Here is a 20,364-nt window from a genome sequence, read left to right as displayed (position 1 = left end):
TGACGGGAGGGCAGAATTTATATTCTCATGAAACAAGCAAAAGGATACTTTATACTAAGCATATTTCTTACCATGCAAATGGGTGTGAGGAAAAGGAAAAAAGTGAGGAAACTTGTCATTCTCCCAATTCTCCCAATGCCTATAAAACTACATTACTGAAATATTTGGAAGATAAGTTATATATAAGACATTTGAGCAGATTAAACGTTATGTACATAAAGGGTGAAGGTCACTTTAAATGGTGACAGCAAATGCTCACTAAGATCCAAAGTTAAGTCATCATTTGCTTTCGACCTCATTTTTATAGAGTTATCCAGCCCTTCCAATCATATTAAGGTATTTTTTGTTAAGGGATTCCTTCTGGAGAGTAGATATCAACTTCTTATATTGGAGAGCAAAATAGATAGATAGATAGATAGATAGATAGATAGATAGATAGATAGATAGATAGATAGATAGATAGATATTACTGAATAAAGCAAATAACTGCACAGAATTAACTGGCTTGGAACCACCAAGTTAGCTCTTTATTTCCTGTGGTACTTCTTCCATCTTCTTGAGCAGTGTCTAATCCTTATCAGGACTGGAATTATTGAAGATGGTCATATCAGCCTGGCCCATTGTAGTCCTTTCTCCCAATCTCTTGCCAGTAAGGGTACCATATTTTGCTGTAAGTATTTTTCAGTTGGGTTGTTTTCCATGCTATATTTGCATGCTGAACCAAAGTGTGAAACTGTGAAGGAGCTTTATAGGAGAGGATTTAGTAGGAAAAGATGTACAGTTCCCTATCTTTTGAGCAAGTAGAAGCAAGTAACCCATCTTGGATACCTCTGCAGACCAACTTAGAGTTTCCTTAAATATTCAATGCTGTATTTTATTTTTGTATATCTTTGTTAGATGGTCTAAGTTAATAACTCACCCTGTGAACTTCATGGCTGGGATGAGATTTCAACTGACATGTTACTGGATCCATGCTTATATTGATTTTTAGGTGTGCAGCACTTGGATTGGAAGTGGAGTAGTAAGTGACCTTAATGACCTTCGGCGTGTTCACAACCTCCTTGTCTCTTCTTTGGATAAAGTACAAACAGGAAAAGGGTCTTCCAGCCAGCTTTATAGGGAGAGTGCTACTACTATGGAAAAACTGGCAGTACTCAAGGCCTGGGCAGAGGTAAATGTTTAGCAATTATAATCTAGCAATTAGTTATTCTGGCTTTCCTGTGGACTGAAGAATGCATTCAGTGCAAATATTCTGTAGTTCCCTGCTGTACCTCTCTTGATTTCATAGCATAGAATGCAGCCAAAATTGCTAATTAACAAAATTACACTTGCTTACTCTTGTTACAAACAACATCTATTTTTTTAGATTTTAAGCACAAAACAATTACTTGAATGATACTTGGAAGATTTTCAGCCTAGCTGAGTATTTTCACTGGCAGAATGGGGGAGGAAGAAATCCCCATCAGTTCTCTTCTTGCCAGCAGTACTCAATTCCAGCTCTGAGTCTGTTCCACAGGGTTGGGTAACACTTTGAAATAGTGATGGTGGGTATTTGAGGTTGCAGAGAAAGAACAATTATTACTTATTGTTGTGGTTATTGTGATTCACACATGGATTCTGTGTTGGCTCCCTCAGTCTGAAAGCCTCCGCCTCTCTTCATCCTTTATATCTCCAGATGTCCAGCTGGTCAGTGATTAGTCTCCAATGTGACATTATTCAGCCAGAATTTCTCAAGGCAGAAATGTCAGTTATGTCAACAATCAACAACCAGCCTAGCTCCAAGCTCAAAAGTGCAAGGCAAAAACACTACTAAAACATAGGAAATGTGGGAAAAATAACTTTCAGATTAAACTGTCATGTTGACAGAGCAAAACAAGCTGTTATAATGTCACTATGTTTCTTACTGTCAGAACTGACATGGGTCCTAGTTTCCAGCTTGTCTATCTCAACCAGATTATGATTGGCCCTTCTATCTATCTGGCATGTACTTTCAGGTGCAGTTGTTATTCTGAAATAGCTGTCTTTTCTCAGGATGCCATCATTCATGCAAAGTTTGCTCCCATTACTGGGATTGTGATAGGCACTACAGATAGGTTTCATCCAGACAACAGCAAGATCACTGAAACTGATGACTTGCATGTTGGTGCAGTTCCCCAGGTTCTAGTGACTATACATCATTTTATGCTTTCTCTTTTATAGCAGCTGTGTACACTTTTATGATAGAATAGGGCAATGTATTGGCAGGCTTCTTGAGGCACTGACAATGACAGTGCACAAATAGAAACTTCATGCTTCAGTCTTGGCCTCCTGCTTTTCTTACTGGAGGACTCTAATAATAGGACATAATCAATAATAGGATCTGCACCATCTATGTCAATAGTTATTCTCCTGTTTCAGCATAAGTGGTTTTGGTCATTACTCTCTAGGAAGTGTGTTATGATTCCGTTGGCCGCAAAGTTTCTTGTATCTCTTTCCTCTGTTATCATGGATTCCCCAAAATCCTTCAGGGCAGACCTGACGCTATTCTATTGATGCTGCGATGGCCTCCCTAATCATTAGGCCATCATCCTTGTCCATTACTCCCAGGAAAGTATTTGCCTCTCAACCAGACCAGATCTCTATACCACAATTTGACTGACTATCTAGACTGGCTACTTTCATGTTTATTAATGGAGATTATGCTTTCAGCTAGGGATCAATCTTGTGGCAATTTCAGTAGCCCTAATGGATTGCTCTACTGTTTTTTTCTTCACCCAATTGTGAAACAGTTTTGAAAAATGTATTGTCGAAGGCTTTCACAGCCGGAATACAATGGCTGGTGTGGGTCTTCCGGGCTGTGTGGCCGTGTTCTGGAAGTTTTGTTTCCTAACATTTCACCAGCATCTGTGACCAGCATCTTCAGAGAGCAGGAGCACAGACAGGAGCAGTTGCTGGGCACAGAGAGAACTGCTCCTGTCTGTGCTCCTGCTCTCTGAAGACCCACACCTGCCACAGTTTTGAAAAAGTTTAGCAAACTTATTTCCTCCCTAATGTATAGGATGTCCTCTACTTAAAAGTTATCTCCAGTATTATCCATGTTTTGTGTTGCTCATTAGCCTCTAGAGCATGTCTTCTTCATTTTCTGACTCAACATGGCATGTCATAGCATAACATTTCAGCTTGACTGTGTCCTCCATTCAGATGAACCCTATTTGATTGTTCATAAGGACAAGATAGTCATTTATGCAGAGATTTTTTTGCCCAAAGATGTGTCTGAATTTCATCTGCTCCAGAGCCATGTTTTTTCTGACCCTACTGAGCAGTTCCTCCCAAATTCTTGATCCTGGATGGACTATATGGCATTTGTGTTTGTTAGTATTATATCCTCTATAAGGTTGTCACTTTCATATTTTAACTGTAGGGAAAGTACTTCAGTTTATTTCCAACATTTTGCTAAATGACTCATAACACTGCCAGACTTTATTATGATCTAACTAATGTCCATATTCTGTAGATGTTCAGAGTCATTTGATGAGGGTAGTGGATCTTAAATGGCCTTGGAAAAGTGCATTGTTGCCTGAGATTTGCCCTCTATCTTCTGATTGAAATCACCCATGTTTATCAGGCACTATCCATTGGATTTTTTGTTTTAATAGTATGCAGCTTCTGACAGAGCTATCCTATATGCTGTATTACACATTTCACTTCCCAAGGTACATTAACTTGCCAATCACCTATATGTGTACAGAGATCACAATGGAGAATTGATTACTGATTTTTATCTGTAGCTCTGGTTCTGTAAATTCCCAATCTGTTGTCCTTTACACTTGGGTTTGAGTTTAGTTTACCTTAGTTTTGATCCATTAAAATTTTATTCCCATTGGGGATCTTGAGAATTAAGGAAAAAAAAAGGGCGGTGTTGGGGGAGAGCCCTGCCTTTATAAATGTATGTTATGGTATAATGTAGAGCTCCTACCAAAATCCTAAGTTCTCAATTTTCTTTTATACATCTTCATTTAAAATTTCTAATTCAGCAATTTTGAAAGTTTTTTTTTTACCTCACGGTTATTGAGTCTAAATTCAATTGAAAAATACTGGTATTACGCTTTAAGCCCATGTAAATCAGGCTAATTTCCTAAGACATGTTAAAGTAGTCCATTTCTTATAAAAAATTTAATGCACACCTAAAATATAATAATTGGGAGCTAGCTTATTATGGTATGCCACGTTTTTAAGTGAAATATATTGCAGGTACAGACTTGCTAGCTGATCTTAGATAACATCCTTATCTCAGCCTCTGTTCCCTGAATGCAAATCAGTCAACAAAATAATGGGCTATTTTCTTGGATTGTGGTGAGAATGAATATGAGAGGGCTTGTAAAACTGATTTGTCTGATTAAAAAAGTGATTATTAAAATTTTCCTGTTGTATAATTGTATTTAGACACTTTATTTACAGTATGTATAATGGTACTAGTTAGAATAATTCAGATGACCAGCTAAATTCTCTGTAAGTTTGTTATAGTAACCAGAGTTAGGCATGTACTCCATTATTTCAAATTATACTGAGCAGTAGGAAAAGTTTTCTTGATACTGCACACAAAGCAGTCTGCAAATGTTATCTTAAAGGGAGAAAAGGTATTGAACCCAAATAGCTTTCAGAATAGTCTTGAAAGCATATTGTACAATTCACCACTTCATCTTAATGAATTGAATGATCTTGTTACAGAGTTTGATTTAATGAAAGGTGTACCTAGTTGTTTGCATAATTTAATGAACTATGCTTTTTATGCTACAAAAGGCACCATTAATTATATGTAAGACATATTTTGTATTCTCTACACAATTAATAATATGTTGCATGCACCTTATCTAAAGGTATATGTTGTGGCTATGAAGATTAAAAAAGAAGCAGAGATCAAACCAAAGAAAGCAGTAAAAAATGGAGGAGATGAGGATGACGATGATTATGGCACAGTAGATGAGCTGCCACCAGACAGTTTAATAATACTTGTTCAACCAGAGTTGCCCACTCTTAGCCGTCTCTGGTTAGCTGCCCTTAAAGACTATGCCCTTTTGACATTACCAGCTGAATTTGCAAGTCAGCTTCCTCCAGACGGTAAGGCACAAGTTTTATTCAGAATCCAGTTACAAATGTAAAAAGCTCAACATTATCAATATATTTACTTTGCTATCATTTCCAATATGACAGAACATTGCAAAAACACAAGGGTGCAATCACTTTTGCTCAAAAGTACTTGGGCTGAGAGGGAAGGTATAGGTATAGAAAAGGTATAGAAGGTATAGAAAAAAAAATCTTAAAAAAAAATATTTTCAAAAAGAGTTAAAATACAGAAAAATCAAGGAAAAAGAAAAAAAGAAAAATACATAGAAAAAAAAGAGTAGCTTCCGACTTTCCTTCGTACAGGTATAAATGTAAAATATATTCACCTCTTACTCTAATATCTAAAAGTTTACATAATAAAAAGTAGTTTTTAATCTAATATTCAAGAAAATCCTAAAATCAATCTATTTCAATAATACATATAATTTGTACAAGATATTTCTATAACATCAATCATTAAATCCCAAAATCAAAATTGCATTTTTTTGAGTATCAAGCAAAAAAATCTAAGAGTGGTTTCCAATTAGAAACAGACAGTGCCCTCTCTTTGAGCAAAGTAGTCAGTTTTGCCAATTCCATTAATTTCAATATCCATTCTTCAGCTGTAGATATTTGTGAGTCCTTCCGTTTTTGCGCATATAAAAGTCTCACTGCAGTTATCAAGAAAAAAACATTCTAACTCCTGATTAAAAACTGCTGTTTATAAGTTAGTTACTCAATGTTTGCAATTTATGAATGAGCCATGACATATCAGCAAGATTTTTTATATCATCTCCCTTTCAAATACAATGGTTTTAAATGAACTTTAATCATGCACTAATCTTCAAGTCCTCATGCATGAAACAGATTGGTAAACAGAAGTGATGTCAGTAGTTCAACTTTTCTGATAATTAGACAATCAGTATGATATACTGGAATCATATCAAGCAGTCACATCATGAATTCTGACTGTATATAAGCTACAGAAGTTTGTCTTATACCCCTAATATGCGCAGATGTATTAGTAGCAATCCAAAAATGCATACATTTATAAGGGTTCTGTTCCAATGTAAAAGGGTGGATTATGACACTGAATATCAAGCCATTACTGTACTTATATGGGAATTGGAGCCTTTGGTCATCCTCTTCTTCCCAGAAGACTTCCTCCCACACCACTAGTTTTTATAATGTACTTGTATTTGCTCCTGTTCCTCCTTGCTTAGTCACAGTGGAACTTGCTGGATTGTGGGGCTCCATGTGGCTTTCTTGTGGCACTTGGCTTTCTTCTTTGGAACAGCTCATTCAGCCTCATTTGTGCCACATGGCTCACCCTGGCTTCTCCATCCCACATTGCTCTTTCACAATCTCAGTAGAAGGACCACTTGATTCTGCTGCTAGTGCTGCTTGCAGACCACTCAGCAGTTGGAGCAAGCTGTGAGTAGTCTGTGAACAGCACTAGTGGTCCATGGTGCAATTGAGAGTTTGGCGCAATCAGTTTGCAGACAGCAGTTTCATCCATTGGCACAATCCAGGCTCCACTGGATGCTAGTACTGCTTGTAGATGGCTCACGGTGAACACTATTGGACTCTAATGCTGCCTCGGTCATCCTGAGGCAACTGGGGAACCAGCTTCCCACAGTGGATCAAGATTATGACAGAGCTATACAGAGTAGAAAAAACACCACAAGCCATGTGGTGTGAAAAGGGCAAAACATTTCATCATCAGCCAAGCAAGATGCTCTAAAGGAGAAAGCCAGCCGCCACACAAAAGCTGCTTGGAACCTTGTGACTGGACTGGCCCAATGAAAATCTTTACACACATGTTGAAGTCTCTAATTATCTACCATGGATATGGGAAACCATGCAGGGAGGACCACCTATATTGTAAAGATTCCCTTGAGTTTGGTTTGACTCCTGGTTTAGTACATCGATAGAACTGTGTATGTAATTTTCTTGAGAACAGTGTGACAGTGATTTCCCACTGCTGCTTTCCAGGATATTTTTCAACAGCTCAGGTTAGCTTACAGGTGTGATATTCATTGGTGTCTCCCATCCAAGTACCAATGAGGTCCAACTGTGTTTATCTTCCAAGCCCAGACAAGATAGATCAGGTGTATCTGTGTCTTGAGGCATATATTAGAAACATGTATTAATAATGATAGCATATTTCTTACTCTCTCCATTCCATATTAAAAACGCATTATGATTATTTAACAGGTGGAGCGTTTTACACTCCTGAGACAATTGATACAGCTAGACTGCATTATCGAAATTCATGGACCCCAATTCTACATGCAATTGCACTATGGCTAAACAGTACAGGATTTAATGCCTGTGAAGCAACAGAAGATGCATCAGCAGCAACACCTCCACAAAAGCATGCCATGTCTATAATGTTAAATCCAGCATCAGAAACGCCATCTTCCGCCAAAACTTTGCAAGAAATAAATAAAGATAGAATGCACTTGATTTTAGGTAATGCTTTTCAGTATATTACAGAAATATGTAGTGCATCTGTTGTCCTCTCACACATTACCAAATAGCAGTATTACTATTTGTAATGGTTTATGGAAGTATTAGAACTATTCTAGTTTCCAAGAATACCCAAATCTTTCTTTGTAGTGTGTGAAAATACTGCCTTGCTGAAGCTAAAAATTGAAGTTTTATTATACAGTTTCTGTATGTAAAAACTGTTAGGACCAATACTTCATGTATGCATTAAAATCTGCAAAAATACCACTTTACCAATATATAAACTTAAAGTAATTTGCTCCCCAGGTGTTAGCATACAGTTTCTCTGTTCTCCTCGACCAGAAGAGCCTGTTGAACATGTTATGTCCTGTTTGCAAGCACTGCACACTTTACTAGATTCATCTTGTGCTAGAACCCATATTGCAGAAGATCAGGTATGTTGCAGACAAATTATTGTAGTCCCCTCTAAGCATGCAGAAAATTGAACAGGAAAATGTAATTTTCATGGACTGGAAGTGTTTGTGAAATATTAGTGGATGTCTTCTCTTATTTTTCTCAATAATTATTAAGACAAAAATAGAATTGAATATCAGATCATTATTTTAGACTTCTAACAATAAAATGCTAACCAAGGCATTCAGAAGCAATGAAAGGCAATGGTTTCATTTTAATAGGTGTACAAACAAATTAGTTGAAGAAGTTAAATATTTGGAAGTTGAGAAAATTATGCCCTTGATAATTATATGCTTAAAATGATCACTGCTTTGAACAATCTTTCAAATGAAGATTAAATGAGAGACTAGAAGAGATTATCAAAAATAGTACAGAATATTGCAAATGTCTTTATTGTCTGAAAATCTGTATCGTTGCTTATAATTCATTTTTTTAAGCTACTTGGTGTTGAACTTCTGAGCGTGCTGCATCGACTCTTGTTGACCTGCAACCCTCCTTCAGTCCAACTTTTAGTTACAGAAGTTGTGCAACAGATTGTAAGAGCTGCTCAGGATCATTTACAAGAAAAAAGAAATACTTTGAGTAAGAGATACATGTTGTTTTTCATGCTACAGATTTACAGGTTGGAGAAATAACAAAATAGGCCATGTAAAAATGTCCCCTTGTATCATGTATTGGCTTAATTGGCCAATGTTTGCCCTGGTTCTGGATGTTCATTTTGGAATTTACAAAATATTTAGAATATGTCCAGGTACATTTGCAGGATTAAAAACAAATATCTTTAATAAAATACTTTTGGCTCTGAAATGCTGCAATCTTCCTTTATGTATGGCATTTTAAATTTATTTTGATATATGTATTTTGGCTAATTAAAATATAGCTTTCATAGCAGTTACACATCATTTTAAATTTTAAAAAATTAACAAAACAATTAAGAGAGCAGAAAATTAGAAAGTTGAGAAAGAAAACAATTCAGTGCCAAGCCTGACAAACTATTTAGAATTCTAAGGGAGATTGTTCATGAAAGGACTTGATGTCCTCTCATGTTTTTTGTATCCTGTATGTTTTTTTAAATTGTCATTCAAAAAGAACTTCATGGATATGAGGTGAATTGCCACATGCAAAATATAAGAAAAGCAACTTAAAATGTTGAACAACTTTTTATTCTCCCTTTTTGCCAGAAAAAAATAAATAAACCTGTCACATTTAGCTTTATACATATAGGTTTGGGTATATTTTTTTCTTCATTTGCTTGGTTTTTTTACTTTGTACAGAGGAAATAAGAATAAAACTAAAGCTAATCTAAATGGAATAATTTGATATGCATTGATGCAATTTATGATAGAAGCAAAGCAAAAAAAATTGGTTGCTCAGTATTTATCTCTTACTGATTTAAAGAGAATGTATTAATACCATTTCATGTTTTATTTGCATAATAGTATATATTTTCTGTCATCTCTGGTCCTGTTTTCACCAGTTTCTACAAAAACCAAATAGAATCTATAAGCTATTGACTATTACTGAATCTCCATTTTAGTTGATTGCATTACAGCAAGAATAGTGTGCATCTTCATTTAAACTCAGTTTTTAACATGTACATTTGATAGCCTTTTCTAAAATGTCTGCCATGAATTTCATATTAGTGTATTTTTACTCAATTTTTTGTCTTTCTAGATGAAGAAGATGCAAAAGAAAAAGACAGTAGCTGTGGGCTGGGTGAAGGAGGAGACAGCGGTGGTCTTGTGCCAGGAAAATCTCTTGTATTTGCTGCTATGGAACTGCTAATGTTTATCCTTGTGCGACACATGCCACATCTGAGCACAAAAATGTCAGATTCTCCAAGTCATACACTCAGCAGAACCCAGCTCCCAGAAGAAAGTGCTCGTCTCGTGGCTGCCACTGTTGCCATCCTGTCTGATCTACCCACTCTTTGTTCCCCAGCTGGTAGTATAATAGATCTTTCTCAAAATTTAATCAGTGGGTTCCACAAAATGTTAATCCTTTACAGTGAAATGAAAAGCCCAAGTTTAAACAAAACAAAGCACATGGAGAGTGTTTAAGGAGGCAGCAGGAGTTTAGGAAGTGGTATGACAATTAATAATGGACAGAACATTGCTTAGTGATAGAATGAACAAAAATGTGCATAGAAATCTAAAATTGATCTTAACGTTTGTTTCACCATTCTTCAATAGGTCTTTGAGACATCTGGGCAGGCTTAAGATAGTGTTTTATTTTTTAAGAGTTCCTAGATTCCTTGACTGCAGTTTCTGACGTTTCCTTTTCTTTACAACAATCTTTGTTACTCCTTTACAAAAAAAGGCATTAACCACATTAATCTCCTGCCACTACTTATCTGTGGCATGTCTCCTATGTGCAAGTTTTTTGCCATGTGTCTACTTTCCTGTATTTCTTCATTGGTTAATATTTAATAGGACTAATCAATGACCTGGATTTGAAAGAGAAAAAGTAACTTGGTCTGTGCATGGGCATGCATAATCACATCATTCAGCACCTCCCTAAATCAAACACATCTTTTCCAGCATTCGTGCATAATCTCAGAAAAAAGATGTAGTTTCTTTAAGGAGTTGCTTACAAGTGCACCCATGCACACTTCAAATCATACTGGGTGAGGTAGTACTGCCCCAAACAGACCCAGTGCACAGTCTGGGGGTTCTCCTGGGCTCACGGCTCCTGTTTGAAGAGCAGGTGGCAGCCGTGGCCAAGGGGCCTTTGTTCAACTCTCTGTCGTGTGCCAGTTGTACCCATTCCTGGATCAGGAGGCTCTGCTCACAGTCATTCTTGCTCTGGTCACCTCTTGAACAGATTACTGTAATGCGCTTTACATGGGGCTGCTCTCGAAGAGCATCCAAAAGTTACAGCTGGTACAGAATGCGGCAGTGCAGGCAGTTATGTGCATTCCTTGATCAGTGTACATTATACAACTCTGCTCCCCAAGCTGCATTGGTTGCCAGTATGCTTCTGGGTTCAATTCAAGGTACTGGTTGTGATTTATAAAGCCCTATATGGCATGGGACCAGGTAATTTGAGAGACTGCCTCTCCCCATTACATCTACTCACCATCAGGACTGTCAAGGGAGGCATGTTACAGGTCCCCTTCATGAAAGAGTGTCATCTGGCAGGACCCAGGAAGAGAGCCTTTTCTGCTGTGGTACCTGAGCTGTGGAACATCATCCCCCCCCCCCCCCAGTCCTTAGATTGGCCCTAACCCTCCCAGCCTTTCGGAAGGCCCTGAAGACATGGCTCTGCTGCCATGTATATTGGTTTTTTAACTTGTTTTTATTGGATTGTTTTTTACATGTTGTGAGCTGCCCAGAGTCGTTTAGATGAGATGGGCAGTCATATAAATCGGATGGATGGATGGATGGATGGATGGATGGATGGATGGATGGATGGATGGATGGATGGATGATATACTGCCCAAATAATGGGACATTTTCACAAAAGAAGCCCAGGTGTTAGCTGCTCATGAATACTTTGTGTCTGGCATTGATCATGCCTCTTGTGCATTATTCGGAAAGTATATGATATAAAATTATTTTATGTTTTAGGATCCATGACTATATTGCCCACTATCCTATTTCTAATAATACAAGTGTTGAAAGATACTGCTGTAAAAACTGTGGGAAATCAGGTCCTACCACCAGTCAGTGCAGCACTTCAGGGACTGAAAAACATAGTAACCCTTCCAATGACCATGAATGAGAATATTCATAAACAGTGGACAAATCTTATCCGCAGCACCTTAGCCTCAATCTTGGAATACTCTCAGCCAGGTAATTTGCATGCAATCACTGGAGCTTCTTTTTAAAATGAAGCAAAACTAGCTGGTTTGTCATAGGAAATGAATCTTATGCAATTATGTCACCTTACTGCATGTTTTAGATTTATGGAATGGAGTATGGAATTCAACACATATACTATTGTATTCACATTTTTGATGGAACAATGCTACAGAGTTCAGAATCTTCTTTAATGTCTACAGTGTTCATTTTTCCATATATGCTGAAGGAATTCACGTGCATGTGCAATTCTGCTTTTTATTAGCCAAGAGTGGGAATTAATTTGACAAATAAACAAATTCAGTAAGCATTGTAGAATGTCACTTTTAAAATTTCATATAGTTCAGTTCATTCAAAATTTATTTTTCAAAAAGTTAACAGAATATCTCCTTACTGCCTTAGTACCACTTTGATTTATATTACAGCATTATTGTTTAATCACAAAAAATGTTTGGATAAATTGTCCTGTAAAACTTTATATTACTTTTGAAATCAGGAACATTGCATATTTTTCAGAATCCTCACCCTTGAAAATAGCTATTATATTTCCCTGTCCCAAACTCTGTTTGGTGTAAGTTTTTAGCATCTTTTTGTTTTTTCCCCCAGAAGCCTCCAAGCCTACCTTAGATGAAGTAAGTATGCTTACAGCTATTACACTCTTCCTTTGGTCTGCAAGCCCTGAAATAATTGGAGTGCAAGCATTACAGAATGGCTGCATTAACAGATTTAGAATAGCACTGAATTCATCTGATCCTTGGGTGAGTAGGCAGGCCATCTAGCATTTATCCATTTATATATTAATTTACATGTATGTTACCTTCAGTACCATGTCACGATTAGATCATTCTCTTTTGGCCTTGGAGTTCTTTGCAGCTACTCCCAAAGGACCTATTTGATCAGTCTGCTCCAAGCACCTATTGGATCCTATGGGGTTCCAGAGGGAGCTTGGGTTTGTTCTTGAAGCTCTGGTGCATGGTTTGATTGAGGCCTTAGTCACTGCCTAGAATGAGAAGCAGTGATGGTAACCTTGAATTAAATCCTGCCTATGGAGACTCTTTCTCTTCATAGATCCTGGAAAGCAAACTGATATTCAAAAATGATCTGGGAGATGAAGTGGCAAAAAAGATACATAGAGAGCCAATGGAAAAAAACTAAGAGCAAATCCATTCAAGCATAAGTAAAATCCTTTATTAAGAATTATCTTGTGACAGTAAGAGCAGTGAAATGTGATTATTTCTCAGCTCTTATTGTGTCTGCAGAAAGTCATCCAGTGGCCCTGTTCAAAGTGACTTAGTCCCTCCTAGGTAGAGATGGGCCTGGGAAACAGTTGCTACTATGAAAACTATTTGAGACTTCTGTTGAATAAAATTGTTCAGATCCACTCTCAGTTAGACTCAGCTGTGCAGGTCTTTTGGAACTGATCAAGGCATGGTTTAGCATGGTTATCTGGGAAGCATTCAAACCTGTTGGTCTGAAAGAAATGGACAGAGTCTCCCAGACTGTAAACATGGCCACCTATATATTATGTCAATATCTCTCCTGGCTGGTTAAGGCTTCCTGGGAAACAATATACGATTGGAACTAGGTGGTAGTATTGAATACATCCCTCAGGGAGGGAGTAATTCTGCAGCCTCTTAAAGAGACCATGGTCTGCCCCCTCATCAAGAAACCATCCCTGGATCCAGTGGTTCTGGAAAATTTTCTTCCTGTGTCTAACCTTCCCTCTTTAGAAGAGATTTTTTAGGAGGTGGTCAGCTTGCAGCTCCAGAGGACCCTGGAGGAAATGTAGTATTTGGACTTGGCATTATGATTTCAGATAAAAATGTAGCATAGAGATGGTATTGTGTATATTTGTAGATGTGGATGGTACATCCATCCTGGCCCTCCTTGGTCTCTCAGAGGCTTTTGATACTATCAGTCATGGTATGCTTCTGCTTTGGGTTGGTAGTGGGGGTCATGGTGTGTAGTGGTTTTCCTCCTTCAGGGTCAGTTCCAGTTGGTGGTGGTAGAAGAGAGGGGTCTAGCCCTAGACCTATGCTTTTCAGTGTTCCTGGGGGCTGTAATCTCTCTCTGTTCCTATTCAACACCTGCATAAAGCTGCTGGATGAGGTCATCTGTTGGTACAGAGTTAAGTATCATCAGTAAGCTGCTGATATTACTACTCATACTACTACTCCAGGTGAACCAAGTTATGCTGTTAAGAATCTTTCCCAATGTCTGGAGGCTATGTGGGATCTGAATAGGGAAGAACAACTGTAGCCTTTGTGCAACTCCTTCTTGTGTGCCAGTTGTGCCTAATCCTGGATTGGGAGACCCTGCTCAAGGGTCACTCATGCCTTGATCATGCTTGGACTATTAAAATGTACTTTACATGGAACTGGTCTTGAATACTACCCAGAAGCTACAGTTGGCCCAGAATGCAGTGGCATGGGTAGTTACAGGCTTATAATAGTAAACCCATGTAATACCACTACTTTGTGAGCTGCACTGGCTTCACGTAGGCTTCTGGGTGCAGTTCATGATGCTGGTTATCACCTGGTTATTTGTAGGACCATCAGTCTCTGATTAAGTCTGCCTATCCCACAAGATCTGATAAAGAGGTCACCTCCGTGAAACAATTGCATCTAATGAAACCCAGAGGCACTGAGATTCAGATGGCTACAATCCTGCTGGCCTTCCATATTGTTTTAAAACTTGATTTTCCTCCCAAGCACACTCGTTTGGAATGTTGGATAAGCCCACATAGAAAATTGCTTTAAGGTTTTGAATATGTTGTGGGTTTTGGCCTCTGTGTTCTTTTATAATGCATTGCTGTGGTTCTTTTATATTTATTGCTTATCTTATTTTGTTTTTAATCCCATGTTAGCTGCTCAGAGTCACATTTTGCAAGTTGGACAGCCATACACATCATTTAGAATAAAATAAAACAAACAGATAAATAAGATTTCTGGTGAATGCTTGGTTAACTTGATACATCTTACTCTAAAAATTAGAAATTGAATTTTATTTTTTTATAATTTAATAAAAGTAGGTAAATAATACTGGAGCTCAGTTCAGTAATAAAACATTTGACAAGCCAGTTTATCTGATAAACATTGTTGTCTCAATTGAAGCATTGATTATTCATATTGTTGAAAAAGGATCATATTGGCTAGAATGCCTTAAATGAGAATATGTATCTGTATTATGGGTTTGAAGCATTTCATGTGTGAAAGTTCATGCAATGTTCCACTTTGCATATGGAACTGCTATTTCAAATGCAAAACTTGGCTATTATAAGCATTTGAGTTCAAAATGCATCTAAAATACAATAGCCCATCTCATGCTTGAAGCAGATTTGCACTTGAGCAGGAACATTGTATAATTTTTACACTTGAAACATTTAGAGGAATATCAGTATATATTATCAACTATGCAACATCTGGTTACTATGTGCATAGTAGTGCAGATTTTACTTTTTAAATTGAAACTGATTAATATTGTTTTACATTAATTTCCTCTTTATAAGCAGAAGCCATAATTGTGAACAGTTTTGGAATAAACTGTTCCTTACTATCAGTAGCTAAATGTCCAATTTAAAAATAGGCCAAAAGTAGTTTTATATGCTCTTGTTTTTTTTTTTCCCCCTTCCTACTTCCTTAAAACAACAACAATAAATTTCCACAAAGTTTTCTATTAAATCTTTCTGGAAATTGCAATGGTATGTGGCTTAAATATATTCAGACTGGGGGAAATAGTAAGATTTATAGTATAAAGGGATTAGCCATGAGTTCAGTTATCTAAAAGGATCATTTTTCTTACTATTATAAACCACTCTGAAATAGTTAATCTTTTTTTTTTTTTTTGCCTATTTCCAGAAGGTACAATTTGGTTTGGGTTGCAGCAGTGGAAAAAACAGGCTTAATGCTATGTGACCCCTCCAAAAATCCCCATTACTGTCGCTGCTAGTTAGGTTTTTAAAAGAAGTATTTGATTGATTCCAATGAGAATAGACCTGCATATGTTATGAATGTAGTGTGTGATTTTTGACATGCATGTAATCCACAGAAAGATAAGCTAAGGAAATGTCTTCATGATGAAAAGATTTGCAAGACAGATAATAAATGTGACTTCTCTGATATAAAGTCTTGTCACCCCTCTATACCTTCTTTTATTACAATTTGATTTGCCTTTTGTTCTTTTAACATTATTACCTGAGTGTGATCTTTTATGGCAAATTCTTACTAACACAACTATATTTATATATTGCGGTTAGGTTCAAGCCAAATGTTACCATCTTCTACTTTCTATATTTCAACACACAAATCGTGCCCTTTCTACTCCATATATACATTCCCTGGCACCAATAATGGTTGAGAAACTGAAAAGTGTGGAGAAGAACCGTCCAAACAACAAAACAGAACTCTTAGCAATCCAGGAAGGAATTAAAGTTCTTGAAACACTGGTTGCTCTCGGTGAGGAGCATAATAGTAAGTACCTTGATTGAGAATTGACTTCTTGGAGCACATTAGCAAGCTGAAAAATCTGAAGCATTTTTGGAAACACTAGATTGAATGTATCTCACATTGTGCCACACATTTTGGTTCTGTGCAGCACTTACCCTCCCTTTCCTAAATTTGAGGCAATGATATTCCAAGCATATTTTGCAATATTCTGACACAAAGTCTACAGCAGTTAAAATTCTGGGAGACAAAGTTAACTGGAGATAATATCATTCTAAGGAAAATGTCTAGCATTTGTTCTGTGAGGTATTTGAGAAAAACAGCTTCCTTTGGACTTTAAGGGTGAAGGATACCTATTGGTTTAATCAGCAAAAAATGGTCCCTAGTTTGCAGTACACTGCCCTAAAACACAGAATTTCTAATAAATAATTTCCATGTAAAAATTACTATGTTTACAGATTATCATCCTGTTATGGACATGTACTTGGATGGGTAGATATACGTTTTTCACTTTAATAGGCGTATTTTTGTCCACAAACGCATGAAACAACTAAGCATAAATATTTCTATTAAAAGGAACAAGGCAATCTACACAGGCAGACCCTCTCCACATGCTTGAGAGAGCATCTATCTGTGGCAAACAAATTTGAGATATGAGCTTATGATATTCTAATTCTCTTATTTGTGTCACAAATTCAAATAGCATATCTATAAAAGTCACCTCCTCTTCAATATATTGCTAAATGTAGTTTTATTCTATAACTGTCCCCATAGTAACCAAGCACTTTAGGGAAATATTTTCTAGGCTAGATCTGAGCACATTGCTGAATGATGTGAAGGCCCTAAAAATAGTTATTCTATTCTCTACCACTGGGCATTTTAGAATTTTATCAAGAAGAAATGTATTGTCCTTATTTTTGGAATGTTTATTTTCTAATGCTAATATATTAACAGTTACACATTCTGAGTACATCCCACATTGTCAGTCTTGAATTTTAATTATTTTAATTGATTTATTTTTTTCCTTAGGAGTGCAGTTGCTTGCTCTTCTTGTTCCTACTCTCATATCTTATTTACTGAATGAAAATGCATTCTCTTCTGCATCCCTGGTATCTAAAGAACTTCACGAGTTTGCCCTCCAAGATCTAACCCGCATTGGACCCCTCTATCCTCATGCCTTTAAGACAGTAATGGGAGCAGCTCCTGAACTGAAAGCACGACTGGAAATTGCAGTACGAGCAAGTCAGGCGAGCAGAGCAAAGGCAGCTGCCAGGCAACCACCACCCACAGTACATTCCACTCCAACAATTAAACTTAAAACTAGCTTTTTCTGATTCTTGTTGGAACAATCATAAAAACAGTCATCAAGAAATACATCATTCCCTCTGTGCTGCTGTATCTCATTCTCTGTATTTCTCATTGTTTGTCAACAGGCTCTGCATTAGCAGTTTATGTTTCTAGGGGGTTGTTGTATTATGGTTTGAAATCTGTGCATTACAAGGACAGTAGTATCTATATGTACATAGATTTTTATGAAATGGAGTAAGTTGATCATGCATCTGAGGTTGTGTTAAACTATCTCCTATAACAATGTGTTTTATGTAGTGTTTGTCTTTCTTTTTAGAATGTTAAGAGTTCTGGTTAATTCTAAAACTTGGATATATATTTTCCACTAGGTACTATCTGTGGGAACTTGTGAATTACACTTATTTTTTATATACCATTTTAAAAAAAGCAATAGCTGTGATCACATTGCAGTCTATCAATTGTTACAGTGAAAACAACTTGAGTTGGAATTCAAAAGTGGTAAACATACAGTCTTGCACATTGTTGTGCAGTATCTTCTACTAGCTCTTATCCACCTATAAATGGAGCACCAGAATGTATTCCATTAGTGCATCTAGCTATTAAAGATCAAGGTCTCCAAAGTCCAGTACCACTTACTAAAACATTGCTTACATTTGGAGAAGAGGTGACCATCCAGTTCTCATACAAACATTTTCTCTCAAAGTTATCAGAAATAATTTGTAGGGCAGCTCCATCAAATTGTGGCTAAATCCTTCTCATCCCTCCTCTTTTGTTAAATTTTCTATTATAACAGAGTGCCATTCAATTTCTTTTTGAATTATCTTCTTTATAAAATATGGAAAAGGTACTACTTTGTAACAACCCAATAGGTACTTGTGACTGTAGGCACAAACAAAATAGACAGCACTGAATGATAGAGAAGGTAATGATAAAGAAGGCCCGCTTATTGTGTAGATACACTTAAACTGTGAAACATATTCCTGTGTCTAAAAACAATTCAGTAAATAGCAATAGCTTCATTAGGGAGCAAGATCTGTTGCTTCGCTTTCCTCTGATATTACAGCATAGTCTTTAAGTAAAGGACTGTACATACTCAGTCTGTACCGACACAATGCCTGTTGTCTGAGCATTTTGCAATTTAATTTGCTCCTGGATAGAGACATTTCATGCCAGGGGTTAAGAAAGTCTGGTTTGCAAAACTCTGTTACATAAGGTCAGGCCTCTAAGTTATGAGTTTTTCTGAAGGGCAGGATTGTTCTCTTATCACAGATTGCTATCTCTTTGCAGAAATGGTGTTTGAATTCTCAGAATGATTTTCATGAGAAAAACTGGCTGACCGTGATTTAACTTTTTTATGGCAAAAGTCAACTCAAAGCTGAACTCCATAAAAACAATTTGTGACCTAAAATGGAGAGACTAACAGGGCTGATGAACAAAGAGGGTGTTGGTCATACTAGCTAGAATTGATAGGAAGTGTAGTCCAACATATCTAAAGACCAAGAAATAGGGGAAGGCTGTAGGCCTAGAATTACATCTAACAATGGACACTCCACTCGCCCGCCCCCGTCCCCAAAATAGATACAGTTCAGTTCATAACTTGCCTCATGTCCTGCTGGATTGGAATGGCATATAAGCACCAGCAAATAAATAAATATTACACTTCTAGAATAAAAAAGAGAGTGGTTCATAACAGAGATTGGAGTATGCCTGTGTCTGCTATTCTAATAAATTTTGAGCATATTCTTTTGTTTATTATCCTTAAACTCCTTAAAGCCATTTTCATGACATATATGAATATCCCACTCTAATTCCTTTCTGCCTGTTGTAATGTTCATATTGCATCAGAAAAAGTACATATTGCAAAACAATGAAATTGGTTTTGACTGTAAAAGAAAACAGTGGCTGCTGAATGAAAAAAATGCCATTATCTTTTGTTATCTCATACCTTGATTTTTTTTGGCTTAATATTTCTTAATTCTTTTTAATGTTCTTACATAATATTGCTTACTCCAAAAAGGAAGAGTGTGATAGGTATGTATGTATGATCATTTTGTGATGTGTGCAACCTCTAGAAATTCATATTGATAACTATTATCTATTAGATTTTAAGGAATGCTCTTACTAAGGAAGCTGAGTTGTAATAAATGAAACACTGTAATTATTAATTCGAGTTTTTATTTATTACAATGAACTACCTAATGCAGCTGTATGCAAAGTTTAGGCACTCTTTATCAAAGTAAGTTTTAACAGAAGTTGAAACCATCTCTACATTGTACAAAACTAAATACAGTGGTACCTCGGGTTATGAACGCCTCTGTTAACGAACTTTTCGGGTTACGACCAGCTCCGGCCGCAAAAATTTACCTCAGTTTGCGAACTCCACCTCGGGTTACGAACCGGATCCGCGGCCATTTTCCCTCCTGTGACACAGTCCGCGGCCATTTTCCACCCCTGACACATGGTCCGCGGCCATTTTCCGCCCCTGACACATGGTCCGCAGCCATTTTTCCGCCCCTGACACGTGGTCCGCGGCCATTTTCCACCCCTGACACATGGTCCGCGGCCATTTTTCCGCCCCTGACACGTGGTCCGTGGCCATTTTTCTGCCCCTGACATGTGGTCCGCAGCCATTTTTCCGCCCCTGACACGTGGTCCACGGCCATTTTCCACCCCTGACACATGGTCGTGGGGGGGGGGACTCTCCCTCCAAGCAATAGCCGCCTCCCTGTCCTCCAAGCTAGAATGGATTAATGGTAATTACATTGAACCTTATGGGAAAATTTCCTTTGGGTTGCGACCAATTCGGG

The 20,364-nt window shown here is 37.3% G+C and overlaps 1 protein-coding gene across 4 annotated transcripts in view; it reads left to right on the top strand.

Moving 5' to 3' along the window:
- HEATR5B (HEAT repeat containing 5B) overlaps positions 1-17,842 on the top strand; it is a 58,041-nt gene extending 40,199 nt beyond the window's left edge. For 3 of the 4 annotated variants that reach the window (XM_088144645.1, XM_088144635.1, XM_088144638.1), the window contains exons 27-36: positions 992-1,171; positions 4,857-5,097; positions 7,300-7,557; positions 7,861-7,988; positions 8,445-8,589; positions 9,682-9,951; positions 11,577-11,801; positions 12,414-12,565; positions 16,063-16,276; positions 17,279-17,842. In XM_088144645.1, coding sequence (XP_088000771.1) covers positions 992-1,171; positions 4,857-5,097; positions 7,300-7,557; positions 7,861-7,988; positions 8,445-8,589; positions 9,682-9,951; positions 11,577-11,801; positions 12,414-12,565; positions 16,063-16,276; positions 17,279-17,583 — 2,118 coding nt within the window. In that variant the 3' untranslated portion in view covers positions 17,584-17,842. Of the gene's footprint in view, positions 1-991; positions 1,172-4,856; positions 5,098-7,299; positions 7,558-7,860; positions 7,989-8,444; positions 8,590-9,681; positions 9,952-11,576; positions 11,802-12,413; positions 16,277-17,278 lie in introns of those variants that run through there. The other variant, XM_088144654.1, reaches the window with a different exon arrangement.
- Positions 17,843-20,364: the final 2,522 nt, after the last annotated feature.

The sequence above is a fragment of the Python bivittatus genome, unplaced genomic scaffold (genome assembly GCF_059951505.1).
Source record: "Python bivittatus isolate LINGU-HERP-01145 unplaced genomic scaffold, Pbiv_v1 ctg000020_np1212, whole genome shotgun sequence".
Classification (NCBI taxonomy): domain Eukaryota; kingdom Metazoa; phylum Chordata; class Lepidosauria; order Squamata; family Pythonidae; genus Python; species Python bivittatus.
Note: the sequence above shows the minus strand (reverse complement) of the source record. Positions and strands in the feature narration are given on the sequence as shown.